The sequence below is a fragment of the Choristoneura fumiferana genome, chromosome 18 (genome assembly GCF_025370935.1).
Source record: "Choristoneura fumiferana chromosome 18, NRCan_CFum_1, whole genome shotgun sequence".
In the NCBI taxonomy this organism is placed as follows: Eukaryota; Metazoa; Arthropoda; class Insecta; order Lepidoptera; family Tortricidae; genus Choristoneura; species Choristoneura fumiferana.
Window position 1 is genome coordinate 12,950,651 of NC_133489.1, and position 25,707 is coordinate 12,976,357.

Sequence of the window (25,707 nt, forward strand, 5' to 3'; positions counted from 1 at the left end):
GACATTAAGCATGTACATACATCATTATAAATATATCTTTATCAATTGTTGTCACGCCTATTTAACTATCTTCATTCGAGATAATGATCCGTTGTATACTCTTCATATATTTCTATTCACTGTTCGTTCGTTACTAATGCCTTGATTGCCCTATTTAATTTATAGTAATCGTAGGGAAAAGAAGTTGTAGAATAGGTTTTTGAAGTATTTTAAGGAGGCTACTTTCAATTTATTTTGCAGTTTGTTGAGAATGATCTGGTAAAAGTGGTGCATCGTAGACAGAGAGTAAGTATGCAATGATATTGCATATTGACTTTGTCGTACTTGTATCCGCTACAATTACATTCGTCAAGATCAGGTAACAGTATGTCAAGGGTATCTCCTTAAAATATTTCAGTTATAGACAATGGAGCTGTATCAGAAGGATATTTATATTTGTACCTAAATATGTTATTATTTTCTTGTATTGAAGTAATAAACTTATTTTCATTCAAAGTCTGCGTATTATTTCGACGAATCTAATTTCCCGCTAATGCAATATTTAAATTGAATGTTTTAAATAATTTATGTGGACACTTTAGCCCCGTCTCATCTCCACGGTACAATACACAGGGCCGGCGCAGCGGCCGAAGCGGCCGAAGTTGTCAAGAAGCGCTAATATAGTCGTCTTGACGCCGGATACTACTTCATTGCCTTCGGCGTCGAGACGCTCGGTCCTTGGGGCCCTGAAGCAAGGCAACTCTTCAGCCAACTGGCAAAGAGACTGGTCGACGCCACTGGAGACAAGAGGGCTAGCAGCATCCTCGCACTGCGTCTTGGCATCGTCATATAGCGAGGAAATGCTGCCAGCATTCTTGGAACCATGCCGCAGGAGCCTTTTTTAGATTTATATTAGTTTGTAATTATTATTATTAAGTTTTAATAGTTTAAAAACATTTATTATGTAAATCACATACTTATAATACTATAAAAAATAAAAAATAAAAATAGACGCTTTAATAAATTTATGTCATCATCATCATCATCATCATGTCAGCCGAAAGACGTCCACTGCTGGACATAGGCCTTCCCCCAGGCTCTCCACTCAGACCGGTCTTGTGCTTTCCGCATCCACCGCGATCGAAGCTGTTTAAATTTATGTAATATTAGGCTAATGTAATGTCATTAAGTGCCATTCATTATGCAGAACGTGAGAGGTTTTCGGGATTACGTAAGCAAACCACCATTGTAATTCAACCAAGTTCGTCTGCCATCCGTCCAGCTGTCAAATTACAACTTTACATTGGTGTCTATATTTGCCATAACATTTTTATTTACACCTAAGTTGCGTACCGGCAGCCAAATAAGTGGTTTACCAATTTTTAAACAAGTTCCTATCAAATGAATATGTCGAACTTTCAAGTTGACAGACACGTCTATTGGCATTATTGTTTTATGACATGCAAACGATTATCAGCTTTAGGGTGGTTGACCACGTATTTGGCTGTTGGTACTTACTACCGTAAATTTTTGTAAGGTTAACACGTACCTACGTAACCGATATTATTGTACAAAATGCCCTTCTCATTAAATAAAATAAATAAATAAATATCAAGGGACAATTCACACCAATTGACCTAGTCCCAAAGTAAGCTTAGCAAAGCTTGTGTTATGGGTACTAAGCAACGGATAAATATAATTATATAGATAGATACATACTTAAATACATATTAAACACCCAAGACCCGAGAACAAACATTCGTATTTTCATACAAATATCTGCCCCGACACGGGAATCGAACCCGGGACCTCAAGCTTCGTAGTCAGGTTCTCTAACCACTAGGCCATCTGGTCGTCATTGTTATGCAACTCATTTAGACGTCAACAAGTTGGTTCTAAATAGCTGTGTTTTGACTATTTTCTTGATTATTTTTTAGTTTCGTATCTAAATTATGGGAGTTTTTTTGCAACCTCGTAAGAAAACAAAGCCAAAACTTGACTAAACTGACACCCATAAATTAGGATACCTTTACCACATCAGGGTCTCACTATGAGATGCTGGAGAAATCACGTATAATATAATATATTAGCATATTATTTTGTGTGACTCTTACTTTTGGAAATTACTATTTGTTGAAGTGGAATTATTGAGAATGGCCACAGATAGCCACCGGAACTTCTCCATAACAAGTATTTCACGGGTTAGGTAGTTGTTAAGGAAACTCGTCGCAATGCGTCTGATGAAGTGGAACTAAATGTTAACGAATCACGAGGGCTCCCTATCAACATTAAAGGCCCTGCATCTAAAACCGATGCCACCAATATTATAAATGCGAAAGTTTGTAAGTCTGTTACTTCATCAAGTTTAAACTGCTGAACAGATTAAGATGAAATTTGGTATACAGATACTTTGAGTCCCGGGGAAGGACATAGGATAGTTTTAAACCAGGAAAATTGCATAGTTCCTGTGGGATAGCGATAGCAAAATTCTACGCGGACGGAGTTGCGGGTAACGGCTAGTATTTCATAAAATACGAACACTTTTGCGACTTCCTCCACATTGATTTCATTTATCGCGTCATCATCCCAGCCTATATACGTCCCACTGCAGGGCACAGGCCTCCCCTCAGAATGAGAGGGCTTGGGCAGTAGTTCCCACGCGGGCCCAGTGCGGATTGGGAACTTCACACATACCATTGAATTGCTTCGCAGGTTTGTGCAGGTTTCCTCACGATGTTTTCCTTCACCGTAAAGCTCGTGGTAAATTTCAAATGTAATTCCTCACATGGATTCCGAAAAACTCAGAGGTGCGAGCCGGGGTTTGAACCCACGACCCTCTGCTTGAGAGGCCATATGTCAAACCACTCGGCCACCACGGCTTCATTCATTAAAGCGTATACTTATCTTTTTGTAGGGTTCATAGTAACTTATAAGACCCTCGAGGCCAAATCCAAATCGAGGTCTGCCAAATTCCAGCTCTCTGGCTCCAGTAGTTTCAGCTAGGCGATGATGAGTTAGGACTCCTAGTATGTAATTACATACTATCTATTGGGTTTGGCACTGGATTCAAACTGCTGTTGCATTTATAATGTTCTGAAACTGGAATATTAACGCTTTTCCAGGCGGTTTGTTTGTAGCATTATGCCATCGATCGCAATGAAGGTTTCTATGACAGGCTAGTTGACGCTAGCATGGTGATGGTGAGGTTCGTTCGACAACTTTGAAGTTTGCGACACGTTTGTGATTGTTCGAATAACTACATCTACATATTAAATATAATGACCCGGATAACTCACGTCTTAAATCGAGTTTAGCTCGACATGTTTGTCGATTTAAGACGTAAGTTATCCGGGTCATTATATTTAATATGAGTGAGTCTCACGGTAGTTTCATGTTCAAAACTACATCTACATAAATTATTAGTTAATCGCATGACTGTAACCCACTGGACCACTCGATACTAACGCCATCTAGCGATATTTTGCTTGTCTATATTGCTTGAATTATTGCGCTTTCTTTCAATGGTATTCAAAGTTTGATTCTTTCTAATACTATTTAGTAGTAACTACTTTAAAAAAAGCTACATTGCCTTTACTAAATTTGATATTGTGTAACAACTGTTCAAATATTACATACGTAGAGAAGAAGGTTCATAAGTCATAGCTATTACAGCACCCGGGATCTATCACGCTAGCAAAACGAGTAGGAAATGATTACCTCGACGTTTCAGTCACTTGATTACAATTAGTACTGGCACCCGTATTCTCGAACTAACCTTATTTGGTCGCTTGGTTAAGATAGAGTCATGTGGGGTAAACGTACGCAGTGCGTAAGTGTACGCAATCCCATACAATTTCAGTCAGTAATGTATGTGATTGTGTACACGTATCCACTGCGTAAATTTACCCCACATGACTCTATATAAGTGAGAAAATCTACGCACAAAAACTTGAAACAAAAATCACGATAACTTTTGCCAAGCGGCCGCATGACGACATACGTACGTCGAATTTCGAAAACATATTTAATGATTTTTTGAGGTTGGAACAGGGCAATTTTATGAGCGTTTCCAACGTTATCAATTTCTAATTGCATGTATTAAACAAATAAGCCTCTAAAAAGAAATTTTAATAAATTAAAATTATACTGCAAGCACGCTGTATCGTTTTATAAAAACCTTCCCTTGGGTGTGGCTCATTTCTTTAATATTTTTAATGCAACAGGAAACTGTTAGCAATTCAAACGCCAGAAGAACTACCCAACATTCAAAACAAAACGTTGGTGATATCCAGTAAGTATTTTATTCGTAATAAAGCATATCGCATCTTATATGCTACGATTTACAAAAAATATCTCTTATAATATACTGTTATTGCGGGTATACCTACGTGTTAAACTTTTATGTATTAGAATCTACGTTTAAAATTTCATATAAATAGGTATATTTCATACAAAAACTTATATACTAATCTACCCAACTATAAACAGTAACTATAAAAATAAGTTATGCAGTAAAATATCAATGTTCATGATTCATTGTGCAACCTGGCTTATAATTGCAATATCACAGACAATTTTAGAAATTGTATCAATATTTTCGGCACAGTTCTTTGTTTAATTTCATATCTTTAGTATAAAAAGTTAGTCTACTTTTACGAGTATAACTGGGTATAATATTTAAGTTTAAACATTTTTAAGGCGTACGTCTAAATTGTCTCATTGTTGATATCTTTGGAAGAAAACTAAATGAAACAGATAAGGTCGCATTTAAACAATTAGAACTGTCTTTATAAAAGTGGATTGATAGGTTTGATAACGCACTTTTATAAGTGCGTTATTATTCATGCAAACTTCTCAAGTGTTCAAAACATCTAAATTGCGCTGTGCTAGTATTTGTATTGTAAATGTTAATTCACTTGTATGCGATCTTTACCTTTATATCATACCAACATTTAAAACTGAAGAATAAGTAAAAGTTAGTAAAATTAACAGCTATAACTAGAACTGCATTTTGCTCCTAAGCGTACTTAAATAATAAAGGTAAGAAGTGGTTTAAAAAGTCACTAGCTGGACTTTGCTATGATTTGTGATGAATAAATTAACAAAGCTGCCCTAATAATAATTATGTAAAAAAACCAAAGCTGCTTTTTAGAAACAGTTTTCTTAATTTAAAGTGTTGCCCGGAACATTGTAGTAAGTATCAAATGCTATGCTCATATTTTTTATTACCCGTCGTAATGTAGCGTGAAATAAGCAATAGATATCTAGATTAAATATTGCATTCGTGTTCGACCTGTTACAGATGGTTTTGAGGATCGACCGGAAGTGCTCGCCACTTTTTAAATGTTCTTTCACCAATTGCCTAGGTCAAACTGACAGGCAGTAATTAAGATAGACAAAATGTAGTTAGTGTTTTTCTACAATCAGATGATTAACCTGATCAAAATGTATTTCGTGGATGATTGTTAGAAAAAGTCATTAAGATTACAAATCCACGTAGACTGATTTTTATTTTTTACTACGGTGTTACATTCTCGAACCTTAAAGATGTCCGTAGATTTATATCACACGAGATTTTAATTTTCTTTGACTTAATTTACAGCTTAGTCAGCTTTCAAATTGAAAACTTTACTGGCATTGTATTGTATTCGTTATATTCGCGCCATAATCATTTCATTACGTAAACAGCTCTTTTTCTTGGTCCTCTCATCACATTATCGTTCTAAAACGGAAAAGGCCGGGCTCAAAAATGAGTATGTTCTTAGTGTATACTTTATAGGCCAGTTCATCTATTTTTCAACAGTCAATATAAAGTGGAGTAAGAGTCACAGAGTATGCCTCAGAGGTGCAGCAATGACGGTCCAGCGTGCATCTCTATTTGAACGGCCGGATGGCGTCACCGTGGGAAGTCTTTTAGAATCCTTCCATTTATCAGGTCAGTGCTCTTCTATGGTTTACAAAGTTGAGTAAGATTTAGGATACTTAATGCAGACGCAGACCACTCAGCGTAGTGGTCGTCTTGGTGCGTATTTCTTTGAGCTGCCAGATGGGTTTGCCATGCGTACCAGTATTAACACCTGTCCATTAGGCACGTTCGCTCTCTTTTATGGTTTACAAAGTGGAGTAAGAGTCGGGATAGTGCGCCTGATGCGACTCAGGGCCGCAGCAGGCGCAGGGCAGTCAGCGCGGAGGCGCGGGCGCACGGCGCGCGACCCGCAGCAGTACCGGCCCGGCACGTACGTCCTTAAATAACCGGATGGCTTCGCCGTGTGTTAGGCCGGCCGTCCCACGTCCGTTCACTGAGACTATCTCGTCACCTGGAATGAGAAGATTCATTGATTAGGCATCGTTATTTATCTTTTTTTTTATTAGGGTTCCGTAGTCAACTAGGAACCCTTCTAGTTTCGCCATGTCTGTCTGTCTGTCTGTCCGCCCGCGGGTAAGCTCAGACACCGTTAGTACTAGAAAGCTGTAATTTGACATGAATATATATCAGTCACGCCGACAAAGTGGTACAATAAAACAAAAGTAAAAAAAAAATATTTTAGTACCTCGCATAGACTTTTAATGGGGGTGATGATTTATTTTCTCGACTTATCCTATATTGTGGAGTATCGTTGAATAGGTCCTTAAAAACATGGGGGGTTGCTAAGACAATTTTTCTGTTCAGTAATCTGTTTACGAAATATTCAATTTTAAAGTGAAAATTTTCATTGAAATCGAGCGTCCCCCCCCCGTCTAAAATCTAAAATGTTGGATGGAATTTTTTTAAAAAATTCAGAATGGTAGTAAATACCTATATCAAATTTACCAGGAAAATTATAGCGGCTAAGATTGCTTGAGAACTAGTAGTTTAAGAGTAAATAGCAGCCTAAGGTATAAAATATACCTAAACTTGGAAGATTCAGTACACAATACGAAATCCTTAGAAAAATATTATTTGATTTTTTCGTAATGGCTACGGAACCCTATCCTGGGCGTGTACGACACGCTCTTGGCCGGTTTTTACAAAGTAGTGCTGCTTAGCACCAGATGCTACTCTTGTTTATGGTCCCATTTATCTACGACTACGCTTCATTAAGCATAATGTGTAGTCAGCGTCAAGTGAGTATGCAGATAGTTTGAGCCCAGTAGACATTCATCCGCGTGGAATTCGTTTATCGCTATCCCGCGGTAACTATGAAATTTTCTGGCATAAAAACTATCCTATGTCCTTCCCCGGGACTCGAACTATCTGTATACCGAATTTCATCTAAATCGGTTCAATGGTTTAGACCTGATGACGTAACAAACAAACATACTTACAAGCTTTCCCATTTATAATATTAAAATATTACTGGGATAGTAATGGCGTTATAGAGCATGGCCCGATATAATTGAGCATCTCACTTATATTTGACTAATTTATAGACATAATTAAGTAATTTATTTATCTATGCCGCATGTTGAATACCAAGCTTTATACCAAATTTCATCTAGATCTGTTCACGTCTTAACGTGAAAGAGTTACAGACGCACACTCATAAACTTTCGCATTATTGATATTAGTAGGTACGATAAACCATTATCTATGTACATATAGTTGTTATTTTTCATGTTTTTGCAACGAAGACAAGCCAAAGTCGGCGAGTGGCTAAATACTTAGGTACCTATATCTAGTGCTATCCACGAAGACGCGTGATTTTGTCAAAATTAGACATTAATGACATTGTAATAAGAACCACGGCACGCGTCATCGTGAATGACTCTACCTATAGTGATTACGTTTTATATAAATGCATTCTACACGCATTTATATTAAACGTAATAGTTACGAGAAAGTCTAACCGTCTAACGAAACATTTTTAATTATCTAATATATAAAATTTCTATGTAAGAACCTATCTCTATTATAGATTTGTGTATTATATTATATTATTTAAGGCATTGTATTGTAGCTTCCACTAGCTATTTTAACTTTAAACTCACTTTTTGTCTGTGCTTAGCTGAATGCTCCTCTCATCCACTCAAAGGTTGACTGGTAGAGATCCCTTAAAGGGATAAGTTCGCCTTTGTACATATATCTCAATATCTGTCAATTGTGTTTGTTACTTAATTTGTACAATAAAGAGTTTACATACATACATAAAATTCTCGGGCCACAATGTTTGTAACCAAACTCCTCCGAAACGGCTTGACCGATTTTTATATTTTTTTTTGTGCATATTCGGTAGTTCTGAGAATAGGATCGGACGTAAACATTTTTCATACTTCTACGCGTACGGAGTCGCGGGCAACGGCAGTAATTATATAATATGATGATATCTTAAATTAAATACCAGGTTAACTAGGCCACACTAGGTTAACAGTTATCGTGCAAGTAAGCATCCGAATAAACTTAAACAACCTAAGTAAATAAAAAGAATCAGGGCTAGAATGAGGGCGAATGAATTCGCCGCTAGAGGCGCTAGTGTAGCGTGAGGTCTCCGAAATGTCAAATCTCATACTTTTTGGGTGAGCTACGCGGGTTTATTTAGAATTAGAATAATTTTGTAAATATTTTGCAATATCTGTAATTAACTATGGCAAATATGCGTTCCGGGGCAATGAATGTCTGTGTTTTGAGACAGTTTTGTCTTTCGGAAACCTTTGTCCTCCCTTTTTTCCGAACAAAACGGGGACTATGCAACACTGTGGCATGCTCGATATTTATGTGGTACGGTTTTAAGGTGTATTAAATATGATTTTAATCTAAACTTTGTTTCCACGCCCGTAATAACAGACTTTAAAAACCATACTTAAAAACCTTACGCAACAGTGCGCCATCTAGTGAGACAAAAAACGATAGCCCTCATTGGTGGCCTTGGAAACAGGCTGACAGCAATTATTTCGATTGTCCGAGTGACCTTATGTACGAGTACATCACGAACTACACCTACGTGCATATTAAAGGAAACACCTACTGCTTTTCCATTAATCACACTTGTAAAGACTCAAAGAGTAATCGGCTACCTAAATTAAGATCTTAGTGATGTGGTTACTCACATACTCGTAAAATAAGTAAGAGTATATGAAATGTTACTTTCAATTTATTGATACAACGAATAATTGGCAATCGCTATAGATTGTGAAAATATTTTGCGACGTAAAGTGCCAAATTTGTAAATAAGGCGTAATAAATTAATCTATAACTAAGACGTGATGACTACAAACTGCTTTAAACTTTTAGTTGACGCCAAATTAACTTTCATATTCGTGAATTTTGTACCTATCTATAACAAAGATCTGTTACATCACTATTATGTAGGTATAGCATGTCTTAGTCATACAAATATGGAGATACAATATATTTGCTGTTTAGGAATAAGGGCGTGGGTGTTTTCAATCTGTTATTTGCTGACCTAAAAACAAGGTCAAAAGTACACAGCTTAGCTTAAGAGTGTATATTAGGGTTCCATACCCGAAGGGTGACAAAAGGGACCCTATTACTGTCGCTTCGTTGTCGGTTTGTCTGTCAAAGGGCTGTATCTTGACAACCGTAATAGATAGACACCTAAAATGTACACATAATGTGTATTTATATTGTCGCTATAACAACAAATATAATAGAAATAAACTAAAATAAAAACACTAAGGGGTCTCCATTCAAATAATGTATTATTTTTCCTATTATTTAGAGATGTACAGAACAATCGGTGTGCGAGCCCGACTCACACTTGGCCAGTTTTTATGACAGAGTGATGAATGAGTGGTAAATGAAGGGTAAATGGGCACAACTATTTTTTTAATTCCTAGACTCTTGCAACACTAGAACGTACAGGTGTGTTGTCAGCTTGGAGGGCTAAGATAGAAAACTCAATCAGTAGGTACATCTACCGGCTGCCAGAGTGAGCAAGATGGTGGTAACGATCCGGGCGGACATTGAAAAAGGTCATTCTACCAGCTAAAAATAAAAATATTTAGGCCCTGTTTCAGCACTCAATTGATAAATTTTATTCGACAGATATCTGTGATGCCGTCTTTGTCTGTTTGGTCTAAATAAACAGAGACGGCATCACATTATCTGTAACATTTAAAAGTAATAAATCAAGATCCTTTATTTATTGGGAGCACCGTAGTCACACCTACTTAATTAAGAATAAAGTTACGAGTTAACCGTGAGCATATTTAATTACTGGTAAACCTTCGGAAAATTCTACTGGTTTGCTTCATTCAATTTATCCTCATTTTCAAATAATGACGTAACCTTTAAATTGGCATTTATCGAGCTATTACGAAAGGCAGGTGCATGTAGGACACAGCGCAAAACAGTCAGCTGTAAGCCAAAGGGGCAAGAAACACCAATAAATTGCAGCTGCCGATTAACCGTTGCACAGGAATGCTAGTACCCCATACTGAGTATCGCGCTTCGCATCATTAATTTAAATGCGATTTTTTGCACCACTTAAGGGACAGTTAGATTCTTAGCACCGTTACTAACCTTCTCGCAGTAAACCAGATTCCGCGGCCTGTCCATTGTTGAAGATGGTCTTGACGAATATGCCCATATTGCCACGCGGTGAATCCCGCCCACCCACGATGCTGAAACCGAGGCCTTTCCCTCCAGCTGACTTAGTAAATCGAACCTGAAAGTCAGACAATATTTTGTTACAATAATGCGTAGGTAAGTACAAGTATAATAATGCATTTTCATTCATTAATTCATGCGCCCGTCGTCACAAGTATCTTCAGAAAGTAAAGGTACATACTATCAAATCGAAATACATAATTATTTTTATTTACAAATAATTAATTTATAAATCCACACACATCGAAATAAATAACATTCTGAAAGTGTTTTCATATGACAATCTAGTATATTAAAAAAGGGAACTATAATTTCTGTCACTTAAATTTAGATTTATCACTAACCTGCGATACCCTAATTATTATATCTATCCCTAAGAAATAATAATTGTCATCAAATTAATCAAATCTGTCTCTAAGTATGAGTCATCAGATTAATGTAAACCTGTATCCTAAATTATAATTTGATCATCAAAATTCGATCACCAAAATAATAGATCTGTCACCTAATAAATAGATCAGTTTTTTAATTCGATGCTTCTACCTATTCTACTAAGGCAGGTCTGGTTAGATACGACGACGAGCGAAGCGAGGAGGAGTGTTAGGTAGTGCACGAGCCGAGCGAGCGAAGCGAGCGTGCTGCGATAGCGGCCGGCGAAGTGCCAGAACGGAACATTTTTTGCTAATACTTGTATGATGAATATAAATGTTTGTAGTAGATACTTGAGTCTTGTATGTTTGTGTATATATAAGTAGGGATATATTATTATTATGTATGTCTACCCGTTGTTTAGCACCCATAGCATAAACTTTGCTTAGTTTGGGGCCAGGCCCACCCAGGTCAATTGGTGTAATTTGTGAGAAGATATTATTATTATTATTATTTCATTCATTGTATATCATTATCGTCAAATTTCAGTTCAATAAAATTATTTGATGATCAATATTATTTTCCAGTGATTATAATTAATTTTTAGGAAGCCATTTCAATATTGTTTGGTGATTCAGTTTTAGTGACACATCTATTATTTTGGAACCCAATATAATTATTTGATGATCAGTATTATTTCAGAGTAATTTTTAAATAATATTTAGGTAACCGTTTTAATATTATTTGGTGATTCAATTTACATAGGTGACAGATCTACTATTTTAGGAACAAATATTATTTATTAGGTCGCCGAAAACGTATTTATTAGGTGATCAATAAAATCATACGCATTAAAATACCTCTGGAGTACTTCCCCTTGACAACTAATTATGATGATGAATTTAACACTGTGTTTATACCTATGAACAACGCAAGTTATTTACTAACTTGGCAAAAATGAAAGTTATAAAGTTTAATTAATATTTTAAATTTGAGCGACACTTGAGTGATCCGTCCCGACTCACATTTGGTCGGCTTTTTAAAAGACTTCAAATAAGGAAGAAGTTCTCAATTCGTCGGAATATTTTTTTTAGGGTTCCGTAGTCAACTATGAACCCTTATAGTTTCGCCATGTCTGTCCGTCTGTCTGTCTGTCTGTCCGTTCGCGGCTTAGCTCAGAGACCGTTAGTATATACTAGCAAGACATGAAGATACATATCAGTCACGCCGATAAAGTGGTAAAATAAAAGAAAATAAAAAAAATTGTAGGGTACCTCCCATAGACGTACGGTGGGGGTGTTTTTGTTTTTTCGACACCCTATAGTGTGGGGTATCATTGGATAGGTCTTTTAAAACCAGGGGTTGCCATGACGTTCAATTCAATGATCTGATCTGTTTGCGAAATATTCATCTTTAAAGTGCAAATTTTCATTAAAATTGAGTGTCCCCTCCCCCCTCTAAAATCTAAACTGCTGGGAGGAAAAATTTGAAAAAATTCGAGATGCTAGTAAGTATATCAAATTTTCAAGGAAAATTATAACCGCTAAGATTGCATGAGAATTATTACTAGTTTAAGGGGACGTTTCACCATCCATTGATTAGTGTTAACTGACGGTTGAATGTGATGCCGTCTCTATTTGTTTTGTTCGAATAGACGGAGACGGCATCACATTTAACCGTTGGTTAACGCTAATCAATGGATGATGAAACAGCCCCTAAGAGTAAATAACAGCCTAAGTTATAAAATATACTTACCTAAACTTGAAGATTCCGTACGCAATACGAAATCCTTAGAAAAATATTACTTGATTTGTTCGTAATGGCTACGGAACCCTATCTTGGGCGTGTTCAACACGCTTTTGGCCGGTTTCTTATTATATACTGACCTCAAAGGAATGTACTCCATCACGAGGTTCAGGTGGTGGCGGTCGCTTGCTGATTGGTTGAGCAGCGGGCGGCCCGGGCGGCGGCCGCGCACCCCGCGGAGTGGCGCTCACCCGTAGCTCAGCAACACCATTTCGCAGCTGTTGCATTGGTTCCTGCCGAGCTTGCACTCGAGGCAGCCGGTAAGGCTCTTCCCACAATCTTTGAGTTGGCTCGGGTGTTAAACGACTGTACCCATTTCTATAAACAGGAGCATCAAATTCCACATTTTCACTATAAGGTCTTCGAGTTTTCGTTTCACTACTGTTCTTTCTTCGTTCCGGTATATAAGAAAAATCTACAGTGTCCCTATTTTCATCGTCTTGACAGATCAGGGGCGCACGATCACGTGGAGCGGGAGAAGCTTTAGCGCGATACACGTTTGGCGAGCTACAGCGTCGGCGCAAGGTAGTTTGTCGCGTGGGTGACGGCGAGCCCGATTGTCTGACTGCCGTTGGGCTAGGAACGTAGAATGTTGGGGGTTGTTGCTGTTGTGGCGCGAGGACGTCATGCGCGGAGAGTGCGCGGCGTCGCAATCCGCCGCCGAGCTTGCCCAGGGCGCGGAGGATGTCAGGCGCTCCATTAGTGACACGTAGAGATGCCGTGGTGTACACTTTCCCTCGGTGCCTGAAGGAGAGCTTGGACGGCGGCGCCGGTGAGCAGTGTGGCGGCGGGCGCGGCGGGGACGGCGAGCACCGCACCGGGCTCGCCTCGCGGTTGCCAGATCCAGGCCGTAGCCGCGAGCAACGCCGGCGCAACTTTCTCCACCTTTGTGACAGGTTCGCATTCCAACTTTCTTCTGAAAAGTTATTTTTATGTTTTTAATTTGTGTCATTTGCATCAGAAATTACGAATGATTTATCTCCAGTATTTTTATGTTATATCTGTGGTAACCTAGTGGATTGACCTATGGCCTCTCAAGCAGAGGACCGTGTATTCAGACCCCAGCTCGAAGCTCTGTGTTGTTCGGAATGCATATTATGCAAAATTACGTTTGAAATGTACCACGAGCTTGCCCAAAGATTGCACACACCACGAAGGTGTGAGTGTAGTTCCTTAGTTAGCCTTCTCGTTTTAAGAGGAGGTCTGTGTCCACCAGTGAAATGTATAAAGGCTAGAGATGATGATACTTGTGGGGAAGGAAAGAGTTAGCTAATTTTTAAAGTGTACGCTTATGGTTAACACTTCCTACGTTCCATGGCGTGAGTATAGTAAGTTACCTTTCTTGTTAGTGTCGGCGTCGGAGGCGTAGTCGTGGGAGCGCGGCGGCTGCGCGGGCGGCGAGGCGGGCGCGGCGAAGCTGTGCCGCAGCGGCGTCATGCGCAGGAGGCGCGGCCGGTCGCTGCCGCGGGAGCCCCACGCCGGCGCGCCCATCGCTGCTAACACACTGTAAACACGTACACACGTACTAATGTAAACAAATAGGGCAAAGAAATAAGTTTTTGATTGTACCTACTGTACATACATTTCCATTCACCTTACATAATGTACCTAACACCAAAAATTCAGGTCAATGTGACCATTAGGAGTGTGTTGTGTTAGTTGTGTGTCAATTATAAAAAAATATGATTTGTTTTTTGGAGTCTTTTTGTATTTTTTATTTCAACTCCAAATTTGTTACTTTTACGGGTATTCCGTGAAACCATAACGAAAATACAAACTAAGACATGGATGCACAGATAAACCAGAAAAAGAGACCAGCGCTGGGAAAAAAAAAATTAAACTGACTATTAATCCGTTCATAAAAAAAACAAGGCTTCTTAAGGGATCGGACGAATTAGCGTGATTGTTGGCAATAAAGCCGACATGATTACAAAATTTATTAAATAATTGATCAACTAGGTAATTAATTTTCTAACTGAGATTTAATTTTGATTCATAGTAAAAAATTGAACAAAGATTGATTTGTAGATTTATCAAAGAAAATATTTTTTTTCCTATTCTACTGTCAACAATTTGCTACATTTTACTAAGGGTCTTAGGTTAATTCCCAAAATCAATATTTAAATGTCAAATAAATTTTATTTGTCAGTTATCATATGTAGGTGGCGGGACGATTTGGAGCGGTTCCCGCTGGACTGGCAACATTTTGCCGAAGCCAGAGACGAGTGGAAGGAGAAAGGGGAGGCCTTTGCCCAGAATTGGGACACCGAATAGGCTATTAAAAATAGTATGAAATATGAATTTACTTTTCTATATGAACAAATTACTCGCACCTTTGAGTATTTATCTCTCGCACCGCACTGGAAGTTACAATGTAAAATTAGCACTGAAATCACATTCACCAATTCTTACCATCAGCCTATTCAGAGCAGATTAAAACTACATTATGTAGTTAGATTTAGCGGTTACAGTTTAACTAACTACTTAAGTACGTCATCCTTTAATCTACAGTACAATACCCTCAACACTTATCACGCATCGCTAAATATAGGAACAGCTTACGCGCATGTGAAGCTTGACGGCATAATTAGGTATGATTTGAAGTGTTTATTAAAAGCAGTTGCGAGTAGCGGTAATGTTATGAGGTAAACATCTCCGTTAATTTAGTATTCAACCTTATTGAGAATCGAAAAATTTCTCCCGTAACCGGTACGGCGGAATCATAAGATAAGACTGTATTTAAAAACAAGAACGGTTCTAACTAACGAAACCTCTATCTTCAAATAATTAAATCTCTGGTGATATGGTGATTCTGTAAGTACTACCAAATGGTTTAAAATCTAACAAGATGCTCGGCAGTAGCTTCTTGTGTTGTGCTTGTGTCTAAATAAAAAATGACATCACAATCCGAAAATATGTTGCCGAAGTACTTACATTGTTTGAAAACAAAATTCAAAACGTTTTAAGGCCACAGGTTTACAGATGACATTAACACCCACACGGCATTAGCCATGGATGGGTTTAGTTAGATCAACAAATACACGACTTCCGCTACGTCCGTTCGCAAATTGCAGTTTTGCTTGAATTAGATGCAGGATAAACACACTGTTTGCAACAACTGAACGGAGCCGGAATTAGGAGATAGCATCCGGGGCTACAGCCCCGAAGCGTCCACAAGGAAGGGCCTCATTACAGAGGTTTAAAAACCAATTCTAAATCTAAGGGTCAGCAACTTTTCTGTTTTTAGGGTTCCGTAGCCAATTTGGCAAAAAAGGAACCCTTATAATTTCGCCATGTATGTCTCTCTGTCTGTCTGACTGACCATCCGCGGCTTTCCTCAAGGACTATCAATGCTAGAAAGCTGTAATTTTGCACGAATATCTATGTAAACTATGCCGACAAATTGAAACAATAAAAAATTTAAAGAAAACTTTTTTTAGAGTAGGTACCTTCCATAGACGTTAAATAGGGGTGTTTTTTTTCTCATCCAATCTTATAATGTAGGTCTTTTAAAACCGTTAGGGGGTTGCTAAAACGATTTTTCACTTCTCATGCTCTAAAAGTAGGTCAATATAGCCTTACGAGGCGGGACTAAACTGAGTACTTTAGTCCCTATGAAGTAAAAGTAACTAATTTTTTGATTTACTTTGTTTGACTTAGATAAACTCAAACAGCCAGTACTTGCAAAAAAATAAGATTGTGTGTGGATCATTTTCGTGACGAAAATGTTATGTTCTTAGTCTACGTTGTCTTAGTTCTATGCTTTTTCCGCATAGAAGGTGGCGCCATTCTATTTTCTCCAGTTAGTGTATGGACCATTTCAACGATGCGATTTTGTTATATCTGTGTCTAGTTGGAAAAAATACTTACCGCGAAAACTTTGAAATTGTTGTAGAGCGTAAATCGTAAACGATTAAAATAAATTGATTATTCTCACAATGTCGTCAAGTGATAGTGAAAATTATGATGTCGAGCAAAGAGCAAAAGCCATAATTGATAATCTTTTGCCGCCGAAATCTAGATCTTTTTGTACTAAGCTGACTATTATTTTCTCGCAATCAAAGTGAAAATAGTGTTCACCTGACAGTTTGACACTGAAGTGATTCAATTCCCACTCAAGTTAAGCGTCATGGTACCAAAACCGCTTGAAGTGAGTGAATGAAAATGTCTGTATCGCTGTCGCTGAACCTTGCTCGAACTGAATCGCAAAAGTAACGTCGTGGCACGAAATAGCGATGCAGTTCAGTTTAGAGCCTAAACTGAATCGTATTAAGAGAGCGTGGTAGGCCCCCAGGTAGTTTTCATCAGATTGTCATTTAGTAAGTAGATAGAGCTGAGGCCGTATTGCCTAATGTTTCTGACGCTCGCGATCGCAATGAAATGACAGATTTCGCATACAAAAACTGTCATTTGATTGCGATCACGAGCGTCAAAAACGTTAGACAATACGGCCTCAGGTCGCCAGAAAAAATATCACTATAAGTTATTAAGTATCATCAATGTAGGTAAATCCATTCTCCAATCATCTTAATTTATTAAGTACTTTACTTACTTTTTCACCATATACGTAGTTTTAAATGTTTGTAAATAACATAAGTAGGTGTATTACTTAATCCTCATCGTATTTAACGATTAATGATTTATGATTTTTTTTTATGATTTCCGGAAAAATAAAACAGGTCGTTATTAAATACTGGTTTTTAAAGATATTGCTAGTACAATTAGATTCGTTGCAGCAAACAAAAAAAAATACGAATGCTTCATTTACTCAATTATAATTAGGTGTATCTATGTAATGCCAATTGTGAGGAAAAATTCTAGAAGTACAATAATTAGACTTGATTAAGAAATTTCACTCTAAGTTAGAAATATTTTGAACTCAGCATGATCACCTTTTTCCCTCAACCAAATGTCCACAATACGTCGTTGAAATTCTAGACGTACCGTTGTGGCCAGACTGCCAGACGTACCTACTACATAATTACATATTAGGATTTTGTATATGCGCAACCTGTAATAAAGATAGCTCGGTCGTCAATGCAGCACGGGTGCATCTCGTTATAATTAGAAGCAGACATGTGTCCGATTCGATGCGCCCCGGCCGGTACCGTTGCGGATATCCGCTCGGACGCCCGAACGAACATATTCCTCATACAAAGTACCTTACATTTAGTACATTCTAATGCTTATCATACGTTTTCTTTTGGCCATGAAAAAAGTTGCAACCACTTAATCAAGCGCAAGCATTAAATGCTTGCGTGCTGGGACTAATCTTACCGCTAGAATGCCATAATGCACTGGTATTACGTTACAACTCCACGCAAGTCCATTATCATGCTCACTCTTGACATATATCGCTCGAAATACCGTAAATTTTGTAGCTGGGGATACCGTAAATTTGGTAACGACGCACAGGCTATTCGTGGAGGATATAAATGGTCAGTAATTTTATAGGGAGCGTGGTTGTCGACCGCAGGACGGGAGAGCATTAATCTCTAGGGAGCAAGTATTTCGGTGTGGACACTAGGGAGTAATTAAATTCCGAGTTCCTACGAGCCGGGGCGATGTTTATTGCTGATAAACGATCTCAGGACAATATAAAAACAAAGGGGAGTTTCATTTGGGTTTACCTAAAACTTTACTTAAACGTCAATTGCCAGTTATACCTCGTTTTGTGAGCGTGTTTCGTCAGCGTTGACAATAATTAAATTTTGACTGAATTATAGATGTCGCTGTACCTAATTGTGCTTTGTATAAACAATATAAAAATTCGCAGAACACATTAATTGCGGCTTGAATTTAAACATATCTTAATAAGCATTGTCATAGCGTTACAGGTCACCCGTTTGTTATTGTGCTCATTAGTTGCGTGTTACTTATAGTGTCACAAGCTATAATGAAGAACAATTTGTTTGATGGTTCCATTTTGCTAACAATGAGTGAAACAGTTCGTCTAGCTGTACTGGTCGGAAGCTGGCGCTAATTCGCGGCGGCCGGCGGGTCCCGTTGCGCGCTGAATTCGGCGACCGTGGTCACTGCTCTTCCGTTCTGCGGACCAATCGTGTATCGATTGCACTCTAACGGTAGATATCATGACATTTTGTAAAACAAAGGCGTCATTGGATACCAAATAAATTTTATAGACTTATTGAACCTATTTACGAAGCCGTGGCCTAGTGGTTTGACCTAACGCCTCTCAAGCAGAGGGTCGTGGGTTTAAACCCCGGCTTGCACCTCTGAGTTTTTCGAAATTCATGTGCGGAATTAATTACCTACATTTGAAATTTACCACGAGCTTTTCGGTGAAGGAAAACATCGTGAGGAAACCAGCACAAACCTGCGAAGCAATTTAATGGTGCGTGTGAAGTTCCCCATCCGCACTGGGCCCGCGTGGGAACTATGGCCCAAGCCCTCTTGTTCTGAGAGGAGGCCTGTGCCCAGCAGTGGGACGTATATAGGCTGGGATGATGATGATGGGATGATTGAACCTATTTGTTTTCGTCCTAAATTTACATGATTTATGTCAATTATTTTAAAGGATTATCATGCCTGAGACAACAGCAACATTTCTAAACTTTGATGTTTATATTGAACTATCTCTAATCATAGTAACATGAAATAAAGTAGTTCCGATCGTTTTTTTTTGTTAAAACTTTTGCAAAGCTTCTCCATTCTTATCAAAGTTATCAATAAAAGGGCAAGAGCGGAAGTTCCCAGCACACAACAAGCACCACTTGGCAGTCATGATTGTATGCAAATTGAGGGAGATGCATCATAATTGAATACGCAGATCACAGACATTCCGTCTAGAATCTAGATTGAAAATAACACGTCTGTAAAAGTAGTCTCTTTCTAGTAGACTAAAGAAACAAAAATAAACGTATATACCTAATTTGTTTATTTTACTTTAGCGATGATCTAAAAAAACAGTTGGTACGTTGCAAATTGAAAGAATACCTAGCTACCTACCTACATACTAGCTTAGTTTCGAATTATATGTATATGACTCAGACAAATTTGTCATGTTGCGGTCTTTCTGAAGCTCTTTATGAGTGTTTATATTGAGTTTCTATTTATAACAAGAACGCAAAACGAACAAGAACCGACAACCTATGCTTTTATACAAAGTTGTGTTAGAAAAACAGTACCTAAGTATTAATTGTATTTACTGCAGTTGTATTACAAAATGAAGTTCATTATTTTTTGCATTCATCAGATCTCTATTTCTATATTGATAATTGATATTGATATCTATCTGAATTCTAGAAGTGGGTCAAAATTAACTTACAAGATTGAAACAGGACGACATTTTTTTACCTACTTACATACCAACACTGCAAGTTAAATAAACGTCAATGAATTTTAATTTACTTAGGACGTATTATAAGCTTGCTCGTGGTTTTGTTCGCGTGTGGTAGTTTTTTCGGAACGGTACCAGGAATTCGAATCCTATATTTATCTTCATTTCAGAAACGTTGTAAATCATAAAATTAGGAATGATGTAGTCGGATAAAAAAAAAACAAACGCTCAGGCACTTTTGCCAACTTACAATACCACGCATCATTAAAAGTGCACTGATCTCTTTGAAATATTGAAAAAAATGCGCTACATTATCATACCTAGTAATAAATGCACATTATGTAGCATCAGTGAAGAGGTGCTTCAAAGGTCCTCACCCCGCGGCCCCGCTTTGTGATCAAGTGGCTCCCCATTAAAGCAGGAAAGTTCAGCTCGAGCACATGCATGTTCTCAAGTGCTTCGGTCGACACAATGACACGTGAGAAGCAGAAAGACTTTTTCTCAGTATCCGCTGTCAGCGGATCAATTAACAGGTCCAAATAGAGCGTCACTAAATCACTTGGGAATCACGAGAAACCTTTACGGCTTCAATTAATTGCAATTAAGAAGAGAACGAATTGTCAGTATAGTAGTTAGTACTATTATGTAGTACCTAGTATCTTCCAGTACATTTTTGTTGTGTAAACACAGTAAGTAGTTCATTTCGCTGGTTCGACTCACGCATTCTTCAGATTTGTTGTGATTATTGCTGTCATAAGTCCTATTGTCTCTCGAAATTAAATTTGTGCCAAGTGCATAAATAACCATTGTTTGCTATCAAAAAGTTAAATAGGATGATTTGAAATGACTGACAGTGTAGTTCACTAAATCGAACATCTCATTGATTTTGGTTAAATGACTAAGGAGGTATTTAGGTGTGGAAAGGTTTCAGTATTCTAGTAAAAACTATAAAATGTATGCTGCTAGGGCATAATGTAAGGAATTTATGACGCGGGTAACGGGTTCGTGCCCATGTTGCGCCCACACTTATTAACAAAACTTGGATTTATGCGCAGCTATGAGAGCGATAGTAGCACAATGGGCCCTACGGAATGTGCCCCAACACTCATTCGTTAGGCTTATGTTTATCTAGCTGATATCTACGTCGTAAGAATTAAGCGTGTGGCTACGAAACTGAGCCGTTTATTTTGCAGTTAGGAGAATACATTAGATAGAGGCATTTTAACGGGTATACAAACAGTGATGGTTCAGCCAATTTAGATTTATAAAGCAATTTTATGATTAATATAGAGAAGTAGGTCGCCTTTCAGTACATTACTGCAGTCACGGTTCTCAGCTGTCGTCAGCTCGTTGTTCACCATCGAATTAAGAAACTACCCATCAGCGTTGCTCTAGATCCGAGCTCATCGAATGAATCTGGGAAATTACTTCTCGTCGTTGCTATTATGTTCAGTCTCCTTTCTTAGATTTTTTCTCAGGAGAAATCGGTTTGTTCTGGTTCCATTATAAGTGTTAAAGCAACTCTCAAATTATATCATTGTGCTCCGCGCACCAAGCGGGAAGGTAGAGTCACATATTCTATGGCGATTCTTCATGTGAAATTTCAACAACCTTGTTAATGTCTGATGCTATCTTTGTAATTTATAAGTATTCATTCTGAAGTGCAGATAAAAATAGCGTTCGCAAAAGGGGCATTTAATCTGAAATACTACGTGTCAGCAGCGTTAAAGTTCATGAACAATGGAAGTACTTGATCGTGTGAAAATACTTAAATCCTTTGGCGTCGCCATGATGTAACTAAAAGTGTATTGTGAGCAACCTGTGGGAATGCATTATAACTTTAACTACCAAACGAGCACTTTGTAAAAAATACAAAACCATTATTCAATCACGCCTACACATATACGTGTTAAAAACAAACCAAATCACTCAAGGCCAGGTTTTGAACAATAACAGTTGTTCAAATAATTCTAAAAGTAATGATGTGAATTTGACTGTGACTAAACAGACAACTTCTTAAATGGAAATAACTTTACTTCATAAAGAGATGATTGCTTACCACTGTACTGGTGGTCTTTAGTATATTCATGTCATACAAAGTGTTAACATATGAACCAATAATATGTCAACTATATTACAAAATTGCATTACATCGAAGAAGGTTATCGCTCAGATTCGCAACGTCAGAAACGTGGACGTTCCGTGACTAACTACTTTTGTTATGGCGGTCTTTGCGGCGGATGTCATTAAACGGTCGGCTGGCTAGAAATAGTAAGTAGTAATTCGTACGAAACACTCAGTCAAAATGTTCGCAAAAGGCACCATAAAAATGAATGTAATATTTCAAAGTGATGACGGAAACCTGAAGCTAAAAAACTATCAGAGCTCGCCTGTAAAGTATTGCTTACATCAAGTTTTGTTTGTCTATTCCTATTCTCTATTTCTTTATGGTACTTTATGAATTAAAATCTGTCTAACTTGCAGTGCGTACTGTAGTAGCTGGTTGTACGATTAATGTTTTTATAGTCCAACAAAGACGCCTGTGTCGGCCATCAGAGAAGCATTCCTCATCTACAAGTAGGAGTCTTTGAGCCCTCACATGCCGCCCGTTACAAGACGCCATTGTCCAGCAACTTCATTATCTTACGCGTGGGAGATCCGGAATAATTATGTGGATTATATCGTGATCCGTAATAATTACACCGCGTTCTGTGTCAAAGAATACTGCCGATACTTTGTAATCTTTTAAATGTTTTGAACGTCAAAGGTTGAAAACCTAGGTACATCAGAGTATTGTGTCTGCGTTTGTTCATATAGATCAAGGATAATTTCAATCATCCGCCGCATTGCACTGCTTAGGTACTGACAATCTACAATACAGTGAACTCGTTACGAAAGTCACTTGAACTTTAACGTTTCCTGTGCTGCTAATATTGTGAGGTAAGACATAAAATGCTCTTACGTGGCGTGAGATTTTTTTTTACAATAAATTACTGTAAATGAACAGATCTACACGAAAAATGTTGTGATCACCTTCCTTCCCTGACACAATTATACTAATAAGTGATTATCTATTTCCTAATTGGGCCTGAATGTTTTATTTTAAATTCTTAATGAATATTGATTTATTATTAGGTAAACTAGTATTATTAAATTAGCATTTATGTAGTAAAGTAGGTGCTTGAAAACTTTCTAAACATAAACTTCAGTTAGTGCTCAAACAAAGGACTTAGCTCCTTCAAACCAAGAAACAAAGAAGGTAGTTAGTTAGATTAGGAAACCAATCCTTTAAGCCCACACTTGACTCGGGCCATAACTGGAGCATCATATTAATAAGACCAGTTGCCTTAAAAGGCGCACCGACGTTGTTAGATTTTGGTGAAGATATTAAAATTTCAAGTCATTTGAAGGCTTAAAACCGGGCTCGCTGTTAATGAACTTTGGGACATAATTTTGACGAATATTGCGAAAGTGCTTTTATGACTGGAGAATAATAGCATCAATAAATTAGTGCCAACGGTCATTAGCTTGGATAAAGGGCAGGCAGAAGAAGCGGGCGTTAAACTGAAGGTAAACCTTATTTGCAAATCAGGCACTGCTGTAGCTGCTCAGACGAATGTCGCTGTTGTATTTAAATATTCCAGAACAATCATGCTTAGAAACAAAATTTCTCGCAAGTTTTTATTCCATTTATTGATTTAATATTTTTAATAACGTAACTAACATTAATGTAAAGACGGCTTTTTTAAACTTTTGTCTAAATTTTGAAATACATTTTATGTGTATATTGATATTCTTGTATCCGCATATGTGCTGGATCAGCTTCTAGGTACAGTCGCCATCATTAACATAGAGCTGCTTAGATGCTCATAAAGCAATGATTTTATGAGTATATACGTCAAACGCTCACAAAACAAGCGAAAAATATGCTCCCAACACAGCTGCAGCACACACACAATACGAGTACACGCTTTATGTCCTAATTTGTTCCCGTTATGAAAAAACGCCCGGCTGTCACTTTCTTTGATGTCACATAAGGCCATAGAGTTCCCAATTTGCCTTTTCACGCTTAATTTTCGGTGCGATAACAACATATCTATCTCTTTTAATATATTTACTACCTAGTCGTCTATATTCAAGATGGTTATTGAGTTAGTTGGATTAAACGCCTCTCTATAGGTTTTTTTATGTGATTTTTTTAATGGTTGTTCAGTCAAACTAATCGAAATATAATAATAATCGAGCTGTAATATTCCGGAAGAATTTAAAGACATCTTGTATGTATCATTGCTCATATAAGTACTTATCAGAATATGACCGAATTGTCTATGTTAAACGCATAAATGCACGTTGAGGTATTTTGAGCACCTAGACAGTTCCTAAATTTATGATGGCGACTCTATCCTGTTTACAGCACAAATGCTATGCCAGGCGGCCAAAAACACGACCAAACGCTGTTTATTCATTACAAATGTTGTGCTAAGTCATGATTTACACAACAATAAACGGCATAACAATACGTCGGATTAATCGTCTAATGGATAGACGCAATCCACAATACCGCAATATGCATACGGTATAGACATTACGGAGGGTGGCTGAATGCATGACGCCGACGACGCCTGCATATAAGGTACCTAAAGTTCCATAGCAGTCAATGTGAACCTTATAGACCTTTTATTAAGGATCACAGAAGTGGCGAAAAATAGAGTGAAAAAGCAGACGGTGTGACGGGGGTCTAACGAAGGTAAGGGGTAGCTTAGTAATGCAGAGGGACGAAAATTGAACAATAGCTGTGTAATGCATCCGAGTGTTTATAATTAAGTTTTTTTTAATTACTATCTATTATGACTGCAGAGTTATCCATCTCTTATTTTATTTCAACAGATGCTATAATTTTCCAGCTGGTTTTTTATTGTAAAAACATATTATTAATAACCTAACCAACAAAAAGTTGGAAACGGCTTAACCGATTTAAACATCTCTAAAAACGACGCTAGAAAACCTTTAAACCTGATTTCAAATATAAACAAACCGCATTCAAATCGGTCTACCCGTTTAAGAGCTACGGTGCCACAGACAGACACACAGACACACATAGCGGTCAAACTTATAACACATCTCTTTTTACGTCGGGGGTTAAATAATACCTACAGCAAACCTAACGGACTAACTTTGGAAAAAAAACTAATTTAATCGAGTAGATAAGTTATTACGTAGGTATTTATGTTTATACCAATAATTAAAACCCTATTATTACTTTTAATATAAATTCTACGTTCTTTAACTCACGAATAACACTTCATTTTGCTTTACAAACTCCAATGTCAATAAAATTTCACTCAATTGATGAAGTTGGAGGTCCAGTTGGTATTGAATATTCCAAGTGACCGTTAATTTCAAAATTTATAATAAACACAAACCTCGTCTTAATTTATCCAAGTCATGTAGAGATTGGCGATCGTTTGGCACTTTACTTCAAAGGTCGCGATCATGTTAAAAGTCGTTAGATTATTGTAAAAATTCATTCAATCACGGGTTGGCACTACACTTAAAACATATCGATCGTTACGCAGCTGATGCACTCAGATGCAGCCGGTAACTTGCACACCGCGGCACGTTCGCTTCAGGCGAATGACGAATTAATACTAACATAACCTCAAACAAAATTACGCGCGCGCCGCTCGAGAAATTGCTTTATGCTGTC

General features: G+C 37.7%; 1 protein-coding gene across 1 annotated transcript; it reads right to left on the reverse strand.

The window, feature by feature from the left end:
• Positions 1 to 4,257: 4,257 nt before the first annotated feature.
• Positions 4,258 to 25,707, reverse strand: LOC141437944 (uncharacterized). The gene is made up of 5 exons (XM_074101544.1): positions 25,424 to 25,707; positions 14,038 to 14,204; positions 12,781 to 13,616; positions 10,439 to 10,583; positions 4,258 to 6,296 (listed from the first exon to the last, which is right to left on the reverse strand). Exons 2-5 carry the CDS (start codon positions 14,189 to 14,191, stop codon positions 6,160 to 6,162), a joined length of 1,272 nt encoding a protein of 423 aa, XP_073957645.1. The 5' UTR covers positions 14,192 to 14,204; positions 25,424 to 25,707; the 3' UTR covers positions 4,258 to 6,159.

What these genes read in the sequence shown, in the direction of transcription:
- LOC141437944 (XM_074101544.1), bottom strand. Translation starts at nt 14,191, where the DNA reads ATGGGCGCGCCGGCGTGGGGCTCCCGCGGCAGCGACCGGCCGCGCCTC. An exon ending in CGCCGACACTAACAAGAAAG is followed by an intron (nt 13,617 to 14,037) that starts GTAACTTACTAT and finishes ATAACTTTTCAG; the next exon opens with AAGAAAGTTGGAATGCGAAC. An exon ending in ATCTGGTTTACTGCGAGAAG is followed by an intron (nt 6,297 to 10,438) that starts GTTAGTAACGGT and finishes TTCTCATTCCAG; the next exon opens with GTGACGAGATAGTCTCAGTG.